General features: G+C 44.6%; 7 protein-coding genes across 7 annotated transcripts; 3 read left to right on the plus strand and 4 right to left on the minus strand.

Annotated features, from left to right (window-relative positions):
* Positions 1-27: 27 nt before the first annotated feature.
* F5891DRAFT_1193674 (uncharacterized protein) lies at positions 28-2,356 on the plus strand (the record flags this gene model as incomplete). The annotated part of the gene is made up of 10 exons (XM_041367799.1): positions 28-99; positions 156-276; positions 337-614; positions 673-830; positions 896-1,088; positions 1,152-1,263; positions 1,316-1,599; positions 1,652-1,823; positions 1,877-2,165; positions 2,227-2,356. 10 exons carry the CDS (start codon positions 28-30, stop codon positions 2,354-2,356), a joined length of 1,809 nt encoding a protein of 602 aa, XP_041221436.1.
* A 3,593-nt stretch (positions 2,357-5,949) lies between these two features.
* On the minus strand, positions 5,950-6,338 carry F5891DRAFT_983874 (uncharacterized protein; the record flags this gene model as incomplete). The annotated part of the gene is made up of 2 exons (XM_041377376.1): positions 5,950-6,150; positions 6,177-6,338. The coding sequence occupies 2 exons, from the start codon at positions 6,336-6,338 to the stop codon at positions 5,950-5,952; spliced, it is 363 nt and encodes a 120-aa protein (XP_041221437.1).
* Positions 6,339-7,565: 1,227 nt separating this feature from the next.
* Positions 7,566-8,962, plus strand: F5891DRAFT_1193676 (uncharacterized protein; the record flags this gene model as incomplete). Its single annotated transcript, XM_041367800.1, has 7 exons — positions 7,566-7,774; positions 7,826-7,840; positions 7,903-7,975; positions 8,063-8,175; positions 8,227-8,366; positions 8,420-8,538; positions 8,591-8,962. 7 exons carry the CDS (start codon positions 7,566-7,568, stop codon positions 8,960-8,962), a joined length of 1,041 nt encoding a protein of 346 aa, XP_041221438.1.
* A 4,909-nt stretch (positions 8,963-13,871) lies between these two features.
* On the minus strand, positions 13,872-15,146 carry F5891DRAFT_1193677 (uncharacterized protein; the record flags this gene model as incomplete). Its single annotated transcript, XM_041367801.1, has 4 exons — positions 13,872-14,015; positions 14,072-14,184; positions 14,924-14,963; positions 15,027-15,146. The coding sequence occupies 4 exons, from the start codon at positions 15,144-15,146 to the stop codon at positions 13,872-13,874; spliced, it is 417 nt and encodes a 138-aa protein (XP_041221439.1).
* A 117-nt stretch (positions 15,147-15,263) lies between these two features.
* F5891DRAFT_1193678 (uncharacterized protein) lies at positions 15,264-16,765 on the minus strand (the record flags this gene model as incomplete). Its single annotated transcript, XM_041367802.1, has 4 exons — positions 15,264-15,658; positions 15,713-16,024; positions 16,092-16,349; positions 16,405-16,765. The coding sequence occupies 4 exons, from the start codon at positions 16,763-16,765 to the stop codon at positions 15,264-15,266; spliced, it is 1,326 nt and encodes a 441-aa protein (XP_041221440.1).
* A 630-nt stretch (positions 16,766-17,395) lies between these two features.
* On the plus strand, positions 17,396-18,214 carry F5891DRAFT_1193679 (uncharacterized protein; the record flags this gene model as incomplete). The annotated part of the gene is made up of 2 exons (XM_041367803.1): positions 17,396-17,680; positions 17,735-18,214. 2 exons carry the CDS (start codon positions 17,396-17,398, stop codon positions 18,212-18,214), a joined length of 765 nt encoding a protein of 254 aa, XP_041221441.1.
* Positions 18,215-18,700: 486 nt separating this feature from the next.
* Positions 18,701-20,318, minus strand: F5891DRAFT_1193680 (uncharacterized protein; the record flags this gene model as incomplete). Its single annotated transcript, XM_041367804.1, has 4 exons — positions 18,701-19,267; positions 19,336-19,536; positions 19,632-19,924; positions 19,985-20,318. 4 exons carry the CDS (start codon positions 20,316-20,318, stop codon positions 18,701-18,703), a joined length of 1,395 nt encoding a protein of 464 aa, XP_041221442.1.
* Positions 20,319-20,619: the final 301 nt, after the last annotated feature.

Here is a 20,619-nt window from a genome sequence, read left to right on the forward strand (position 1 = left end):
TCAGGTTGCTCGAGGAACTTTCCCGCCATGGATGGCCAAGAATGTGGAAAATGTTCAAAGCTCTGGGAAGCCACAGAAGCTGAACGTACTGCTGTCTATGTGCATTGCAAATCTACTATGTAATGAGAATCTATACTAACTCAGACCATATACAGGATAAACCACAATGCAAACACTGTGGGGTATGCTACGACTTCCTTCGATCCACTTTGTGTGAGCCCTGCAAAGTTGTCCAGCCTGGCTACCATGATGGTGAAGCTGTGCTATCAAACCCATGTATGTCCCCATGCAAGGTAGTACTGCGTTGGTTTGTACTTATGTTGCATCATGTTCTAGCGTCCGAATCTGCAAAAATTCTCAGCCATGGTTCAAGCGTGGGAAATGCAACTCGTTCAACTGCAGCCACAATCTTGGATCGCAGATCTGGCTTTACTAGCATTGCATCACAGCACCATCTAAACCAGCCTCGTCCTCAGAATTCATCACTATTGAGTGCTTCAGAAGTCAATCGAAAGGTTTCTGCTCTGAAAGCAAGAGCAAAAAATTCACAGGTTGATATAGATTTTTCGTTGTGGGTTTATCCAGCTCAGAATAAACAAGTTACTGCAAAGAGAGTAAGCAGTATCATTTCACTCAGTACTACCAGTCGACAACTCATATATATTACACTAGGCAAAGATTCCTCCTTCACACTGTACCTTTCCGGCCAATGAATCAGCACGAGGTGCTCTTCAGCAGTTGCTATTGAAGTCGAAGGGTATGTATTGCACCATACCAGTGCAGAGCACAGATGCAATCCCCTCAGAAATTCTCGATTCAATGTTCAAATTGTACATCTTTATGTTATCTATGTTGGGCCCCACTGCTGACCATGGCATTTGCATTTTCTTGATAGCGAGGCTGCCACATTCTGTACTGCCAAAGGATCTGGGCCTGGGGGCACTGCTGTTATTGAGGACCAGGTCATGGATGGTTCAATCGAGGATCTTTTCGTGAGACTCAAGCATAAGCGTGTACTATCTGACAAAGATGGCTCTGCAAAGGTGCCAAGAATAACCCTACACATCTATGTCTATGAAATCGAATGGGTAAGTAACTGTTTCATTACCTTTGCCATTCTTGAGCTACACCATTACTGATTGTTATTGCAGGATAACGAAGAGGCTGACAATTCACCTGATATTGTGGAGACTCGGCACAACTCAAAGGGCAAGTCAAGAGTGCGGAAAAGTGCTCCAAGTCGGAAGAGAAAACGATCTGACAGTAAGTCTTTTAAACTGGCTGAATTTGGTGTCTGAAACTGATTTTTTTTGAGGCAAAGACTTGGCATCTGCAACCCCAGGCCCATCTACGAAACGTGCTCTCTATCAAAGTGAATATCAACGCCGGCCATCAGCTCAAGGTTCTGCACAATTCAGCTTCGAAACATTCAAATTTCGGCAAACCACCTGTACAATTGCCACAGATGGGACAATCGAACCTACACACTGTGAAGATCTAGAGGAGATATCTATCGCACGAAACTGGCAGACACAACATCGTGCAAAACAACTGGGTGGTGGATACCTTGGGCAAGGACTGACAAAGCTTGCCATTCGAGTAAGTTCAACTTGTGCCACTGTGGCTGCACTGCATCATTAATTCATTTAAGGGACGGTACAAAGGACTCGATTATGCAATCCTACAGTGCAAGCCCATCAGTTCGTCGAGTAACACCAACATGAAAGATCTATCAGATGAACTATGCCTTCTACACAAAGCCCAGTACTTCATGGACTCGTTCTATAAACGTGCACTTGCTCACGGTGTCAAAGGCCTACCTTGTAAGTGTGTTTTTTCTATTTACATTGTTTATTACTTACTCCTTGTGATAAAGCAATGAAATGGAACATCGTGGGAGCATTTATAGGAAAGCTCACAGATTTGTTGCCACCCGCACCAACTGATGGAACAGATGACAATCGAAGTCTCTTATATGATGTCTTCCTTGCAACACCACTCCTTCCTTCAGGTGCTTTGTATCGGGAGGTGAAGTTTTCTGGTAATGAGCAACCAGGAAACAATGAGGACATGATTGGACGTGTGGTGGATGCCTACTCACACCATGTTCTTGTAGACTCGAGTCCAGACCATAGTGTCACATTGTTCGATCCTCAAGCTCATATGTATGTTCATTTTGCAGCCACTACCATCTTTAGCATGTCCGTATCTGACTACTACTGCTAGTGAGAGTCAAGACTCGGGTTATTGGGATAAAGGCCCAGACCAAATCCAGTTGTTTCAAGCCCTTCACGACTGTAATCAATTCTGCAAGGCCCTAGAACTTGAACAACACGTCCCAGGATTCAAACATTAGCCATTCAAGCCTTCGAAGTTCTCGTACTACTCTATCTCACTTACCTTTGCTAATTTCTGATCTTAAACACTCAAACCTTCTTTGTTCCATATCCAAGTCATACCACAGTACTTATCAGTCCTAGTAGCTTCGCATTGACGAGCACATTCTTATAAAGTTCCCATGATGATAGTGATTTGTGTGATTGTAAGGCTGAGTATGTGTTTGAGGGGGAAGAGAGAACGAAAACAGGTTGGTATGTATGTAAGGTAGACAGTGAAATGAAGAGAGTGAAGGAACAAATCAACGTTATTGTAAATGTGAAAGAGGCGGAGGTTTCAGTGGGAGGCAAGGAACAAATCGATGTTGATAGAAAAGTGAGACAGACGGTGCAAAAGTAGAGATAAGCATTTGAGCGTGTCAGTTCTTTCTTGTAGCGGTTAGGACAAGCTTTGAGTGGGGGGGAATCAGCGTATATGATTCTGCTATTCATAAGTATGAGTGTAAATGAGGTATTTGTAGTCAGAAACTGTAAGGGTACCTTCCGAACGTACTCAGCAAAAGGTCACTCTCCAAAGTTCCACACTTCCTGCTCTGATGGACGAGTCTTGCACGCAATGTCTCCTCGGACTCCTCCGCGCATGGAATGGGAATAGGCAGCAGGATATCAGAAGGTGTCTGAGTGTTGAGAGGTGTTGTGGGGTATGCGGAAGGGGCCATGAGCCAGATGATTATGTGAAAACAGATGCATAAGGTGTTGCTTGACAGGGTAGAGTAGAATGGAGAGGAAAGAGGGTACGAAAAGGTTTGCAGAGTGCACAGGCGGTACTGATACAGCCAGGTGGAACAGTGGGTAGAAAAGTTTATGATCACCCTTGGGAGCTGAAAAATGCACTGTCAAAGGCTTGTTGCAGTGAAGTGCGGCAGGAAAGACTTACAACAGTCTTTATGTTGGTTTCTCCCGCTAGGATTTGTTGAATAGTGTGTATAATATCCGTCCTCGTTCTCATCTTCGCGATCATCGGCCTGCATCCTTGGAACGACGGAGATGACAATAATAGAATAATGAACTAATGTTTGGTTGTGCTGAGTAATGGCTGAAATTGAAAATTCCAAAAACAACCTGATACGTCTGGGCAACGGTACACAATATCAATTATTCCCACACCCTCCCCACCTCACTGCAGCTTCACCACTACACCACAACAGGTCCCCCTTCATATATAAGTAGTAGTTTGGAATATATATGTATAATATAATACAATAGACCGCTTTTTTTGCTCATTTATATACCTGCTCCTCCTCCAGAGACCATTTAACATATAATAAGATACAGAATACTTTCGCATTTTTGCCCCTATGGTAGGGAAGTGTCCCAGGTTATTCAAAACATGTTTATAAGTATACATGAAGAGATTCCCATCTTTATTTTACCTCCTGGAGCCTTCTGCATCAATAGATATAGCATATATATGAGAAAATACAAAATATGTTCTCATTTTAGTATTTCCAGGTGGATAGACTTCAAAAAATGATCCCCAGCATCTATTTAACAGTAGGAACAATGTATCAGGAGCCCAGGACCACAGGACAAGACCTTGTTGTGTTGTATATCTCCCCTCTCCTGGTGGTTCACCCCCTGTGAAAGGTTTTCCTGCAGTACTGGACCTCAAGCATGGTAGGGGGTCTATTTCTATTTATATTTGGAGTATATATATCATATAGCTAGCTCATTACACCAACAGGATACTTCTACAGGAACAAAAACATAGAAAATCACATTTTTGATGTTTTTGATGTTTTTCAGCATCTTACTCTTGCACATATGATCCAACCTGCTCATATACAATTAGTGTAGCATATATACTTGCTTTTTATGACCAAGATCAGCTACATATAGGGCGGAAGTTTGGGATCTGATGTAAAGGGGACATTTTTACTGATTAGAGGCCCATATGTTCAACTTATCAATTTTTAATGATCGGACACCTGGAGCACATTTTAAATATATTCAATATCATAGACCCTAATTTACAGAAAGATCCACCCAGAGCTGAGAGTTGTGGAAGTGAAGTAGATAAGAAACTGAGTGTGGGAAAGTTCAAATGCTCAAAACATCGAAAATGGTCAGTTAAGCAGTGGTAGGACTTTACTAGGTCAACTCATATCTACACTACATTCTTTCCACCTATCCTCTACTCTCAGGGCAGTATGTAGCATAGGTTCCTTAGGTAGTCTACTATGTATCCTACATATTTTTAATAAAATCTTCGACCTGTATTATATATAAATATGTTTTTGTGTGAAAAGATGTGTATTGTCACTTTTCACACATATATCATTTTGCTTCTCATTCACTCAATACTTCATGGATCTTTCTGAAACTTCAAGGCTATCTTCAAATATATATATGAGAGGTACTACAGGCCTCTGATCACTAAATATACCCTTTATTATCATGGAGGTCTCTTATCAGTAAAAATGTCCCCTTTACATCAGATCCCAAACTTCCGCCCTATATGTAGCTGATCTTGGTCATAAAAAGCAAGTATATATGCTACACTAATTGTATATGAGCAGGTTGGATCATATGTGCAAGAGTAAGATGCTGAAAAACATCAAAAACATCAAAAATGTGATTTTCTATGTTTTTGTTCCTGTAGAAGTATCCTGTTGGTGTAATGAGCTAGCTATATGATATATATACTCCAAATATAAATAGAAATAGACCCCCTACCATGCTTGAGGTCCAGTACTGCAGGAAAACCTTTCACAGGGGGTGAACCACCAGGAGAGGGGAGATATACAACACAACAAGGTCTTGTCCTGTGGTCCTGGGCTCCTGATACATTGTTCCTACTGTTAAATAGATGCTGGGGATCATTTTTTGAAGTCTATCCACCTGGAAATACTAAAATGAGAACATATTTTGTATTTTCTCATATATATGCTATATCTATTGATGCAGAAGGCTCCAGGAGGTAAAATAAAGATGGGAATCTCTTCATGTATACTTATAAACATGTTTTGAATAACCTGGGACACTTCCCTACCATAGGGGCAAAAATGCGAAAGTATTCTGTATCTTATTATATGTTAAATGGTCTCTGGAGGAGGAGCAGGTATATAAATGAGCAAAAAAAGCGGTCTATTGTATTATATTATACATATATATTCCAAACTACTACTTATATATGAAGGGGGACCTGTTGTGGTGTAGTGGTGAAGCTGCAGTGAGGTGGGGAGGGTGTGGGAATAATTGATATTGTGGAGATTCCACAAATGGTCGATGTTTTGGGCATTGTGGAGTAATTCCCACGCTGTGGGGCTAAAAATGCGGTGTGGCAATATTGTGGGAAGTCCTGACAAGCCAAATAGGAGTGAATTTCTGCTTTTAGAAGCCAGGATAACTATACTAACAGGATGTATCCTAGACTGATGGATAACTATAGTAAAGTATGTATCGCAATTTATGGATCATTAACCATATTGATGTATCTTTCTGCCATCATGTGGTGATATCTAGACTCTTTGGCCTCGTCCCATCCGTTTGCGTTATCCTCGCCATTGCAACTCACCATCTCGTTGAGCCTCATGTAAAATAGCCTGTGGCATTATTCCTCATTGAACAAAATCAAAAGCATTTTTTCCTCCAGCACTTCAACTTTGTTAATGTTCTTCAACACTTCGAGAACCGCAGATTCAGCAGTAATGTTGTCAGGCGAGAGACTCTCTGCACCAGCGAGAAGGTCATCATCTGCATTACGAGGCTTGGCCGAGAGTGAAGGTGCCCACGTGAAGGATGCTTCAAAGCCCTGTGCAGTCTGGCAGCAATGCTAACCTCTTCAAGCTTCAAGGCTTCACGAGTGTGCATGTGAGCATATCGACGGCGGGTGGACTTCCCAGCCTCCACAGCTTTTATGGCGCTGTGGTGTCGAAGGTTTGCACTAACCTCAGACGCCACAGGAGCTAGGCCATTGATCTTCTTGGCATCAGGACACATGTAATCATCTAGAACATCAACTTAATGCGCACCCGCAATGCCTTTGCACCTATTTATTTTCACCCACCAATGCAGGGTAATAGGCGTCATCTGGAGTTTAGATGGAAGTATTTGTAAGAGATGGTCGGGGACAGTAACTTTCGTTGCAAAGACAATGTGGAGCGCATTATACTGTTGTGAGGAACTTGGCAGCATGTTGTAAGAGATGGAGTAAGATAGTAATTGGCCTCCAGCAGGCGCAGATGAGCAGTGGGGTTCAAGTTTGCCCTGACACACGAGATGCACGGGGGTGGTCGCCGCTCCAAGGCATCATAAGATTATATATTGTTGCTATATAAATATGTGAAAGTAGGGCTTACGGAAAGTCTAGGGTCAAGTCTATGATAGACTCTGGGGTGTTTGTCTACTAGGGTCCAGTCTGGGTGTGTCAGCTGCCCGGCCAGTTGAATTCCCAATTGGGAGGTGGCTGGCCCCGCATGTTATCAACAACCCCCTTCCCGCCCACTGCCTGCCCGCCACCCTCCCAACATGAAAATTGAGTAGCCACATCCATGGCCCCCGGTAACAGTGCGGTGGCTGTTGTAATTGTCGCCAGAGGTCAAAATTTGTTCTGCTTATGTGGATGTGGTGGTGAACGTTGACAACGACACTATTGTTTACGCGTGAGCTCGTAAGCTGAGTCATGCTACATCCCAATTTGAAATTAAACTCCGCTTGAATCTACTATCATAGACATTTCCCGGACAATATAGATAGGCGATCCTTGCACTGTGCACTGATGCGGCACTCCTTGCAGCAAAACAAGTTGAACATGGACAGTCATATTTTCTTGTCGGTTCCGTGTCTTCTCGTGCAACAAATTGTCTGACAGCAGCAGGACGGCCAATCAAATTTCAAAGGCGGTGACAATCAGGCAGTGCGAGTTGTTGTGAAAGTGTGGAATGTCCCGCTCTTCAACGTTGAACGTTGAAGTTTCAACCTCGCACTCCGTTTCGGCTGCTTTAATCAATATTGCACCCTAGTTGAATGTGTCTCAGACTGTCAAATCTGATGCCCAAAGCTGGCTCAATATTCTGCGAGTTGCTTCTGCCCTGTTGACTCATCGGCGCCATACGGTGTGGGTGATGCTGTAATTTCCTCTCCTTCAGGGCGTTACAGGTTCAGGTACTGTGCAGTGTTTCGTGACCTCCAGCACACACTTACTCTCAAGCCTCAACCATTGTTGTCATGGTGGCCCATTGTCGACATATCACCTTTGAGTCTTCAGGCTCATCAGAATCAGACACTGATTCAGCGTCATCGTGTGAAACTTCCCAAACTCCTCACATAGAGAAATCCACTCGCAGTGCCGAGCCCTTCAAAGGGAGAAAATGTGAGCATAAGTCGTCAAGCAGCGACAACGACGACAAGACGAAGAGTTCAGAACGTCCAAGGTCGTAAGTCGTTGTGTTGTATAGCACATCTATGACTTAATTTCGCATTTTCAGGCAAAAACAGGACAAGTATATGAAGCACTGATCATCCACATGTCTGACAACTTATGTGCGTATTGTTTAGTAAGCAGCCAAGCTATCCAGAACACGCCCAGAACCCGGGAGAGATGCACCTTAGTGGAGTGCAACAAGTCGTTATTACTGGTATGTGATATCTATCTCCGTTCAGCTCGTAATCATGATCTCCATGAAGCCATTCGTGCAACTGATCTCACTCTTGGTCTCTGACAGATCCCCGCTGGCTTCCATGCTGTGGTCAAGGCTGACGGCGCTGAATACCAGACAAGCAATAAATCTGTGAATGTAGACCAGACTGTCGTGGAATGGCATGAGCACATTCTTCTGTAAGTCGTCCTTAACCCCGTCTGTCCTGCAGTCATTGAGAAAGACTCTAGGCTGTGCAATACATCTTCTAAAGTTCGGGTCAGTGTCTATGCCTCATTCGAATTGGGTTTCATGCTCTGTCATGGAGAACTCCTGCGCACGTTCGAGATCTCAGTCGGAGAATTACTGGATCGCAGCGAAACATCGCACCGTCAGTATCGTCTATTGCAAATAACGCCTGACAGATGCTAATGAATATCACAGCCATAATCTTTCAGCCAAAGCAGGAGGAAGTCTTGTCTGCTTGTACTTCACTGTTCATGACAGTGGAGCAGCAATTTTCTGAGCAAAACGACACTGCAGTTTTTTGCCCCATTACTACTGTGAGCGATCAATAAAATCTGGCATTCTGCTGCTTAGAGCTGTAATGTGTAGCTTACATCCCACGGTATGGATGGGTTAGCACTAATGATGGATGCTGGACATCGTCTTCTCGCACGATACTGCAGGACGCAGAGCAGTGAGGACCTTGAACAATCCATAAAGCACTTTGAATGGGCCTTGGATCTCTGCCCCTTGGATCATCCTTACCGCCCTGCAGCACTGTTCAATCTAGCCACGGTAAAGTTTGCTAGTTGCCAAGCTGACAAAAGTTGCCTCGATGTCGACATTCCTATCTCTCTTTTTCAAGACGCCCTTGACTTTCGTCCCACTGATCATCTGGACCGAACGGTCACCCAGCTCCATCTTGCCATTGGTTTACTGTCGTGCTTCGCGAAATGGAAATTTCAAGCGGTGTCTTCTTAGATAGATGATCTATAGATAAACACCTATAAAAACAAATATCTCCACGGTCAGCGATTCAGACAAATACCAATGGCTGATAACGTGGTTGTTCGTGGGTGGCTGTTTACACTTCCCAAGCTATGTCAGACAACAGTACTTCTGTAAGGTCAGCAACAATGCAGTCAATCCAACAAAAAAAATGAAACTGAAATGAAATCACTCCAACAGTATGGCAGTGATTGAAAGACGAAAGAAAACTAGTCAACCCAACGGTATGGTGATGACAAAAAGAAACAAAGAAAAAAAAAGACACCTCTTCAAACCTTCCTTCAACAACAATGCCTTGTAACAATCGTATCTCGAAAGGGTCATGTGACAGGCTGATTGTGCGCTGCAAGAGAAATATTCATGATCATTGGTGTTCCGTTCTGATGTCACTTTGTTGAATGAGAAAATGACGCAAGGCAAGTATTTAGGGTTTTGAGGAAGTTTTCCCAGGGTAACCCATGCGAGAACTATTTTTCACAGTCACCTGACATGTGTGGGATTCAGCCTGAGTCATTGTTGAGGATGACTAAGCAAAATTCATCGCAGAATTAAATATACAAAAATATTCAGCCTGTCCGAGTTCCATTGAAAAGATGAAATGAAATATTTGTCTGAGCTGCATTCTGGCTTTAGAATAGAGGGAAATGGTTTCGTAGTGATTTCTAGGGTATTAGGCTCATGGGAGAGCATTAGTCATCCATGCACCGAACCAATTTGGTGCAGGTCAGCGGATGCTGATGCAGCTGAAGAGTTGCTGAGCGAAGTCCTTGAAGTCTGCCATGCCAACAGCCACATTTCCAGAGCAGCTTTGATTGCAGTGGAAACATGCATTCTACATCCTGCTGGAAGCATTGATGCAAATGATGTTGGGCAGGAGCAGCCCGCTGTGGCCATGCTTCTGTTATCACCGAATCAACTTGCTGATCGAGCGAGGCAGTATTTGGAAAGAGATGAACCCCGTGCCTTAGATGAAGTGATATCCCTTTATTGCGAAGCACTGGGATACTACCATACCGGGCATGCTTACCGAGGGCAATTGCTAGGTAATGTGTCCGTGATGCTGAAGACTCGCTTCAAGCGTCAAGGCAATGTCGAAGACTTGAAACAGGCTATCTTACTTCAGAAGGAAGCACTGGCTTTGTTTCCGGTTGGTCACACAGATTGGTCCATGTCATTAAACAACCTCGCAAATCAACTATCCTCTCGCTTTCACCACCGAGGCAAGGAGAAAGATTTGGATGAGGCTATCGCGCTTCATGTCATATTCCGCGTTCCAGACCCGGACCTATCACACATATCATTTCTGGATATCTGGATCCGGCCAACGTCTATCTATGTCTGGATCCGACCCGTGTCTAACTTCCATGCCTTATCCCTTTGTAGGTTCCTACTCTGGTTAGACTATATCATTTTCCGTACCTCGTTTCATTTCCGCCCTTTATTTTCCTCTGATCTAATCTCCGGGTTCATTTACTATTTTCTGATAGACTAGCATTTGACTTTTTTATACGCTCCGTCCACCGCTTTGTATAGCTTTGGACTTCGCATCTCAGTAGTATATAAACCCTGTAGAATCTATGTACATCCTTAGTTCGAATATTATCTTAGACTCTGCTCATTCCTTCCTCCGTCCGACTTGAGTTATCCTCTCGTCGACCTCCGCTCGTCTTAGGATTTATTCCTATAGACTTGTCACCTCCGCCTCTACCTTTGGTAGTCCTCCGCTGTTTCCTTTCTAGTTCGGACTTCGTCCGGATTAGTCTTACCTCTCATTCCCGAACGTCCACCGGAATTCCCGCTGTAGAGACTTATGCCTCTCATGGCGTGATATGGCACCTTTCACTAGGAAGTTCACAGCATGAACTTGTAGTATCACTCTGTGTGCTACCCACAGCTATCCCTATATGAGGCGCAGCTTTCCCGCGCTTGAGCGCCCTATGGCGCCAGCCATCCAGATGCATCCATCCACTGTCCTCCAAGTTCTCTAGTGCATATATTTCTGTTTTTCTCATTTGTATATTGTTCCACTTTATTTTTATCATGGACCCTTACTTATATATATCTCTACATACCTACTTGGTAGCGCTTCGGCTCCGCATTACAGCGCTTAGGCGCGCTATATAAGTGCCAGCAGTACATACTATTACTAACTTACTTTCCAACTTACTTTTCCTACCTTTCATGGATCTTTTAACTTACTTTTCCTTCAACTGACTACTTACTACTCACTTACTACTTAGCAGAATATAGTAGAAATCTATTCCTTTACATCTCACATTCTCACATCTCTATCTTGCATTACAGTGGCTCAAAAAAGTGTCCCAATGTTTGTAGCTTTTCATGTAATTGCTATATCATGTGTCGAGACATGGGAATATGACTAAGCTATAGGGAGATGTCGGAAAGGTCTGCATCTCAGCTTCATTTCGGTTTCCTATACCGTGGGAAACTAATGACATTATGTGAAGATATGAGTATTTTAATTTGATGACTCATTGGGACACTTTTTTGACTTTGAGTTTTACTAATGTAATCTCTATAATTCTAGTACTGTGTGTGACCTCCTTCTGCTCCAATCACTTCTGCCACTCTTCTAAACATATTCTCTATCAATTTTGGGTATTTCTCTTTGGTGATTCCATCATACTCTGCTGTAACACTGTCTCATAGTTGGAATAGCCCCTACAGTGAATCTTGATATGCTACAAGTAATTTCTTGAGTGATTCTCAGGGGTATTCAATATGTTTGATGTCTTGGGTCTATGTTAAACATGATAGAATAGTAATATCATGGTTTGCAAGCTATTGGTGGCTTATTTAGAGGTATACTTGGGGTCATTGTCTTATCACAAAACAGTATCTTCTTCATTAACTCATAACTTCTGCATGCTTCTTAGCAGACACTCCTGTCAAATGAGTATTTACTACTCTGTATTCATCCTCCCCTTTGCTTCATAGAAGATTCCCACTCCATTTTATCTCATATAGTCCTATACCATCAAGTTTTGTCTTGAAACTTAAGGTGTTTATTTAACTTTTCTTTATCTTAATGATTGTCTTATCTATTTTAATATAAATTCCTTGCCATATGATTTCATCCTATTGATTTTAACCTTATCTAACTAGATAAACCTCTTTCAGCTATTAGCAGTCCGATATTTGTACTTGAAAGTAGCATCTTGTCTTTTATTTTTATAGGTTGGAGACAGAGGAATCTGTTTTTCTTGATTATAGCTTTAAGATGGGCTGTCTTGAGAGTCTGTCTGACTATTTGAGTAGAGATAGTCATAGGAATGATGGAAATAATCAATTTAATCACTTTATTAGCATCAGCAGTCTTTCCAATTAGAATATAGTGATTAAGAGATCTTAAGTCTTATAGAGCAACCTTCTAGATTGGCTACCAAATAACTTAAAGACCATAATATTACTATTCTATCATGTTCAACATAGACCCAAGACATCAAACATATTGAATACCCCTGAGAATCACTCAAGAAATTACTTGTAGCATATCAAGATTCACTATAGGGGCTATTCCAACTATGAGACAGTGTTACAGCAGAGTATGATGGAATCACCAAAGAGGAATACCCAAAATTGATAGAGAATATGTTTAGAAGAGTGGCAGAAGTGATTGGAGCAGAAGGAGGTCACACACAGTACTAGAATTATAGAGATTACATTAGTAAAACTCAAAGTCAAAAAAGTGTCCCAATGAGTCATCAAATTAAAATACTCATATCTTCACATAATGTCATTAGTTTCCCACGGTATAGGGAACCGAAATGAAGCTGAGATGCAGACCTTTCCGACATCTCCCTATAGCTTAGTCATATTCCCACGTCTCGACACATGATATAGCAATTACATGAAAAGCTACAAACATTGGGACACTTTTTTGAGCCACTGTAGCATCAAATTAATGAAGAGAAAAAAGAACACAACGCAAAGAAGCTTTTCGCGCATTCGACTTGCCAGCCAGAGTCGTAACAGCGGCAGGCTGGAATTCCAGTCTGACTCAGACTCGAACTAAGAGTCACTTGTAGTAGTAAAAGTAGTGACTAGTCACTAGGGTAGTCTGATGTGATACGTACGCAAAATCCACTCTCACGGCTCGAGTCAGGCCCCCGGACCACCTTACTAACTGAAGGGACCCTGGGCAGGCTCAGTCAGCGGACTTCAGGGTTTTTGCATGCGACTCGCTCCTCGGAAAGTGACTCGGACATTGTCACAGGATCAAAAACTCAAGGTCATCCGACGTCGGAAAGTAAGTTAGACCAAGAGTTAGCCCGGGTCACGTTTCGAGTCTTCACTGGCAGCGGAGAATAGTAACGGTCACCCCGTGGCATTCCGAGAACAACTTCAACAGGTTCTGTATTGATTCACTACACCTTGCCGAGTGCGCGCATGACTTTCGATATTGGCCTGTAGTAGCAGTAGTACTGGTAGATGACTCAGAATTAAATAACCAGTGCATACAAACTTATCACGCACCCAAAAATCAACCCCACCATCAAAATAACGCTCCAAATCAAATCTCTTAATATCCAATTCTCGGCACTTTCCCCGTCTCCAGTCCAGCCCTCCGAGCCACTGCCGATTCTTGATTTTAATGTCATCAATATTCGTTCATGAGCCTCCAGGGCATCGGAGATGCTTGAGTACAGTCGAATTCCTTGTCGAATGGTCTTCTCAGCGCATGGTCATGCCAGTGATAATCGCGTCTTTGACTTGGTGGCACCGATAATAATCACCTGGATAGTTCATCAGCACAAGTCATGACATCTCTAAGCTTGTGTCATAAACGCACTTGAAAAACCGCAAGCTGCATCAACAATGTCTCACTTATCATACCACAGGTTGCCAGCATATAGCACCTTCATGTGAGTCTGATCTCGGAGGAGTGGTGAGGAGAGGTAAAGGGGTCCGGGATGCACCTGGCAGGGGATGTAACGAAACCGAGTTCGACGACTGCCATTGTATGCGTGATTTCAGGTGTCGATACGAGGTTTATAAAGCATGACTAAAGCCCTATATCAATACTAGGCCCCATGAACATTACGGAGGGCAGGAACGTACCTCATTGGCCAACGCATTCCTTATCTGAGTCTGACAGACTACCTTGCGCAAGATGCAAAAATGGAATTGGGCGAGCACGCCGAGGAGGCCCACGCCAACGCGAATAGTGTTGACTATGTGAAGGGCGTAGTATCTGAAATGCCGCAAGCATGAACAGAACTAGCAGCTGTGGACCAAGTGACGGAGTGACACATACTACTTCTTGCCGTTCAAGTAGTACTAGTAGTAGTACAACCATATCCGACTTCCCTGAGGTACTTGGAGTTTTTAGAAGAAAGCAGATACGCAGAATCACATAACTTCACGCCTGTCTGAACGAATTTGAGACTTGTAGTACACTCAGCTTGTATGTATGTTGGCAATTAGGAAGACTGTGACAGCTTCAAGTTTGGGTGCAATGGTGTGCGTACTAACTCCGCAGTCGATCATCGCGGCCGGTGGTTGTTCACCGAGTGAGTCATCATTACTAAGAGAGCACTGGTCACGTACAGACACGAGGCTCCCACATGTGGAAATCAGATCCATTTCATTGCTTTGAACTACTACATTTTTGATGTAACTAAATATTTGGCGGTACACCCCTTTGTGTGAAGATATGTATGGTTAAAGCCCTCAACTCGGCCGGTGTCAATTTTTGAAAAATTTTCCGTAGCCTTTTGTGAAGCTCGACCCTATCAGGACTGCTACTAACGAAACCAATTTTAACAAAAGTTCCACTTTTGTGTTGGGACAACACCCAAGCAATCGCCAGACTGACAAATGTGAGGAGTGGCTCGAGGTTCAAACTAGGGCTGATGTACTGCTCGTAACGGAGTCCAGAATATAGCAAGTGTCTCACAGAGGTACGCATACCAACATGTCCAAAGGGAATGTTACGCATTACCCCTTCGACCTGAAGCAAGCACCACAAGATTTAGAACGAACTTCAAGCCCGGGCTGGGGAGCAGTGGCTTACCTCAATAGGCCCGTTAAGAAACTTCTCCCCCGTAAGAAGGTCTGCGATAAAGGCTATAAAGTCTTGTTCAGACATCTCGCCAAGGGCATCCCAGATGCCGTATAGGGATTCGCAGCACATTGCCAAACAATCTCTAATTTCATCCTTGATGAATTTTTGGGTTTGGATTATCTTGCATACCTCGAGGACTCCGGGCTCGCCACTGGCCCACTTGATAAGATCGACTTTTTTCAATTGTTAGCCATTGAGATCGAGTAATTCGAGACACTTGCGATTATTTTGTCCGAACGTTGCGTCTAAGCTGCGACGTGCATGACCTTTCAAGGTGTCTGCATCCATGAGGAAGCCGTCACGATCGTTGAATATAAAACACGTGAAATGCTCGCGGGATCGTAGTAATAGCATCGGTAGGGAATAGAGGCCCCGCCGCAACGGCAGGGGCGGAGGTGTTACTGTTACACTATGACTCGGACCAACCATTTCCAAGTTGGAGTCCAAAAGTATTGGATCACGACTAGCTTGGACGGCGCCAGGTCTACAATATGGATTAAACCAATGTAATGGCAAGCTGATGTTGAGTCGAGGTACTGTTAGGAGTCTTGTGTCGATTTCGACACCACTGACTCTATCAGCTGCAGGTGGTTCTAAGTCAGCGGCATAATTTAGCGTGAATGGACGATGCCTACCTGGCGTGCCTGAGGGCACCTGGTGGGTGACCGAGTCGGAGTGGGATTTTGAAGGCCCAGGCTCTCGAGAGGAACTTGAAGTATGTGAATCGGCACCAAAACTGGTGGGATCAGCGAGTGCTAGGTGCTGTGTGCCAGGGGAAGTATGACTGCCACTGGCAGATATATTGTATGGCGACCAGCCTGAGGTACTCTGCGATCTGCCAAGTAGGGCCTCCCGGCGATCATCATCATGACTCTGAGCGTCCCACTGTCGCTGCAACTGCTGACTCTGAGATCGGTCCACGCTGAAACTATTAGCTACACGTGGTTCTGAGTCAGCGACAGAAAGTTAGTATGAATAGGTAATGCCCACCAACGGTCTGTGTACATGACATACCTGAGGGCGCCTGGTGAGTGACCAAGTCCGAGTAGGGTTGGAAAGGTCCAGGCTCTTGAGGAGAGTAACAATTGGCATAAAATTTGTTTGGATCTAGGTGCTGTGTGCCAAGGAAAGTACTACGACTGCCAGGTACGTTGTAAGGCAACCAGATACGCGACGAATTGGATAAGGCCACCCAATCCTCATAATTCTGAGCCTCCTGCTGCCGGTACAACTGCGACTGACCCTGACGTCGGTCCATGCTGAAACTGTCAGCTACAGGTAGTTCCGAGTCAGTGACATGAAGTTAGCATGAATGGACAATGCCTACAAATGGTTTGTAAACCTGGCACGCCCGCCAAGGATGCCTGGTGGGCGACCGAGTCTGAGTGGAAGGAAGGTTCAGACTCTCGAGGAGAACTCGAAGTGTATAAATCGGCGTTGGAAAAACTGGTGGGATTAGCGAGTGCTAGGTCACCCTGTGCGCCAGGGAAAATGTGACTGTGCTGCGATCTGTCATCATGACTCGGATACGGTAGGGCCTTCCAATCACTACTACGGTCATCATGACTCTGACCGTACGCTAGGTCCAACGACAACTTGAAGTCATCTGAGTCATCATAGTCATTATTAGATGACTCGGAGGCCGCCGCCGCTGGCCAGGGCTCTGGCAACGGTAGCGATCGCTGCATGACTCGAATCTGGGTACAAGAAGTTAGTAGGCAAACTTGTCAAAGATTCAATGAGATGATTGCCACTATAACTTGATGGGAAACAGCCTTCTTTAGTAGAAGTCATGCCAGTGGCAATACTAGGGGGTGCCTACAGACCACGGCATTGAAATTGGGGTGAGGCTAGTCACGGTACACTGGTAGACCATGGCATTGAAATGGGGGTACTGGTACTACCGTAACGTTAGGTCTGATTTGAACCGGATCGATCATCCAATTTGAATCACACGACCGTATTTCTCAGGCTAATACCAATTCACCCAACTGACTCCAGAGTCTAGATACCCGGACCAGTCAAGTGATTCAACTGCCCCGACATTAAGGCGACAAACATGCATGCTTCATGCTTGGTTCATGCTTGGTTGCAAATGGATAAGCCCATAAGACCAATCGAAGTTAGTTTAGGTGGCTGTAGCCTTTTCATAGGATCTATAAGGTTCTGAGTTTGCCGCTGTTCGGACTCCTCTTGGGATAGAAGGAAGTCCGTGAGAATCACAAACAATCCTAATTACGTGTCAAAGCGACACTTTGAGGTCCAGCTTCATATCCCCCATCTGCTACCGCTACCCTCCAGGATATACGTGTACATAAATGTACAGCCAACTCACCACTCCTCCAAGTTCTATCGCAACTAGCAAAAGCCCTGATAACAGTCCTAACTCTTCCAGATGGCTCAAGAGCAGGCACCTGAGTCCCAAACCATATGAGCGCCAACGGGCACCCATCGGCGACGACAGTGGTTCATCAGACGATGAACTCCGTGTGCCTCCGCGCATCCCCCATGTAATAAAGAATTTATCTTACTCTGTGAAATGTGCAAAATCACAGCTCAAGAAGTCTTGCCCGAACTTGGATCCGGGAGTTGACCACCAAGAGGTACTATGTTAACATTATGGGTGTACCGTTTCATATTGACAAGCACCCTACCAGCCTGAGAGCCAAGAGACCTTGGAGAACGGCCTGAGATTTATTTCTATTCAGATTGTCACGCAAGCCATCATCGCGCAGCAAGCTAAGCGGGAATGGCAGCACGTCCTTGCCCTGGCAACTGCTTGGGAAGTGGAGGCAGATGTTCAACACGCTACGTTGTCTCAACTGGTCCTCCAGCAGGATGCTATCAGATATGCTCGTACCAGCGCGGAGATCAAATTCCTCCAAGATCTTTTGAGCCGAAGGAATGAGATGGGGCGCGAAGTTGACATAGACGCAAAGAAGAAACGTTATCAGCGTGAAATAACGGCATTCCTCACTGCTGATTCGCAGCTTGATCAGGCCGAGGGTCTTGCGTGTGACTTGTGTCAGCCCGAGAATCATGTGCCTGGTAATAATAACACGATGGAGGGCAAGGCCTTCGAGTGCGAGTTGAAGGACAGGTTGGCCTTGAACTCCGAGCCTGAGTTTGACAACTGAGGTGAGACCATTATCATCCTCATGTGATTGTAGTCCTAATGAATGAGGCAGAATCCGTCATATGTGGACACTTATTCGGGTAGCGTCACGGACCTGGCAAGACGTATCTCATGCACTCAACCGTTCCTTGTATCTGCCAGAAGTAGTATAGCCAATAGTTGTTTGAACATGCATGTATGTTATGGAAATGATGTTCGTGAGCGAGTCAGACTACTACTAGTGGGACTCGGTCAATTCGGTATCCATAACAACTTTCCTCCCACATACTGTCCGCGATGATGATAGACTCAAATAACATTGTGAAATCTATAGTGCATTGCATCTAATTTGCGAAGTGCCGTACATACTACGCGAATGATTTTTGTGTAATGATAGACTGTTTGCTACCAATCTATCGTCATTTCTTGAGCTCCCGAAGTTGAAGTCAGGGACCGACGAAGTTCCCAGTGTCGCTACGATTTCTTCGTCATTGTCGCCAAACTCAACTCACGCTTTCTTCTTCCCTTTGGCCTTGCTCCTCCCCTTCAAATGTTCCGCCTGCATATAAGCTCGGGAAACACACATCTGGAAAGTATACGCAGCACCTGCTGTCATACCAATATTCTCCTCATAGAATATGATATCGAAGTGAGCTGCAGTGGGCAAATAAAATATACCATGATCTTTCATTTTCCCGATATACTCAGGAAAATTGAGCGCAGGGTAGCGAGAATGGATACTCGCAAGGACGTCCTCGATAGATTGGGGCGGTTCGTCATCATCTGATTCTTCATCACTTTCCATGTAAAGGGCGTATGTCCTCTTCAATGGCCGAGAAGGCATGGCGGCACCATTTCCTTGTTGTCTGGTAAGTGCTCCGTCGGAGATCGTCGTGTCATCAGCAGCAGGCGCGAGATGGATATGATTGTGGATAACAGGTGAGACGAGCTTGGTGGGCACCCTCTGGAGTGACGAGGTTATGGTAGATCGTTCCTTGCGTGTCTTTCGAATTTCGTCGAAATAGAGAGACTTGGGCGGAGTGATGCACGGGTTGTCAGGATCGTGAGTATCATGCTGGTAGAGTTACAAACACCATGACCGTCTTGATCAGTGAACTTGAAAATAACAAATGATGCACGTACTAAATACTTAGCCCACTCTTGCAAGTCTTGTGTGCAAAGCGGATAATGCAGAGTAGTTGGCTGTGTTGCATCAACCCAACAAAAGGTGTTATCTCCATGCTCGGAGCAGAGCAGCTTATTCTTTACATTCTTCAACTCTTTCGTGTACGGTAAAAGTGATGGCAGGCTCTCCTCGCCAGCAGATGACTCGAATGTGGCTGACTTTCATTTCGTTCGGTTTTCCTTTAGCGCCGGTACCTGGAAGTAAGTTAATATGTGCCATACTGGTAGACCACTAGTGATAATCAAACTCGTACCGTATTGAGGATATCGATCACAACTTTCTTCTTCCCCCTCCCAGAGCTCTGCTCTGCTCTAGCAGCTTTAAAAGCACTATCAATGTCATCCGGAGTCAAAAGGCGGTGGGGCGGGTCCGAGCGGCGGGCGGTAGACAACCGCCATCCCAAGTGCTGATACATCTTCGGAACGTCCATTGTAGCACTTACAGCGTCGAAGATGTCGACCCGAAAGTCTGATTCAGAGAATAGCCTGTCCACGTATGTGGTACATCGGCTGCTATCTGTGGTGTGTAACAGAACTCTAAACTCAACTAACACGACTCCATCGTGAGCATCCGATGATATGACTCGCACCCATATATTTAACTTACTTTTTTTGAGTCCTGCCAGTGAGTCAGTCTTGTCATGGTTGTAGCATTGGGCGGTGAGTTCTATCGGCTGGTCGTCCATCATGATTGCCGGGTTTTCGTAAAAATTCTGAACCGCGCGCATGCGGTTCATCGCTTCATTATCGATATCAGGCAGTTCTTTACGGGTACTGAGTAGATAAGCAGCAGTTTGAGCACGAGTGCGCTGACGACCCGGAGGAAAATCCGAATCACCGGTATTGTTGACTCGAATATTCTGAGATAGAATCTTCCGATAATCGACAAGACGGCTACTAGTAGGAGAGTTAGTAGGATTTGATATGAGAGCGCTAGACATGGTGAGCAAATGGGATGTCAAAACTCACTGCCAAGTTGTTGGAACTCATGCAACTTTTATCGTAGTACCAAAGCTTGGCCCGATATGATATGATCTTGACAGAAGCCGCGGCAATTCAAAGTTTCTCAGCGTGCCAGCGGTTGCGGCGGTACTACTAAGGTAGGAAGTCACTTACCAGTGATACCCGGTCGGAGGTCTCAGGCTTGGCACAATTTGCACCCTGTCATCCAGTCGGATCCTTACTCAGTTCTTTCGAGTTACCATCCAGACGTCCAATTTTAGCTAGCGTAAAGGATGTTGA

This window comes from Suillus fuscotomentosus (genome assembly GCF_016647785.1).
Source record: "Suillus fuscotomentosus strain FC203 chromosome Unknown F5891scaffold_61, whole genome shotgun sequence".
In the NCBI taxonomy this organism is placed as follows: domain Eukaryota; kingdom Fungi; phylum Basidiomycota; class Agaricomycetes; order Boletales; family Suillaceae; genus Suillus; species Suillus fuscotomentosus.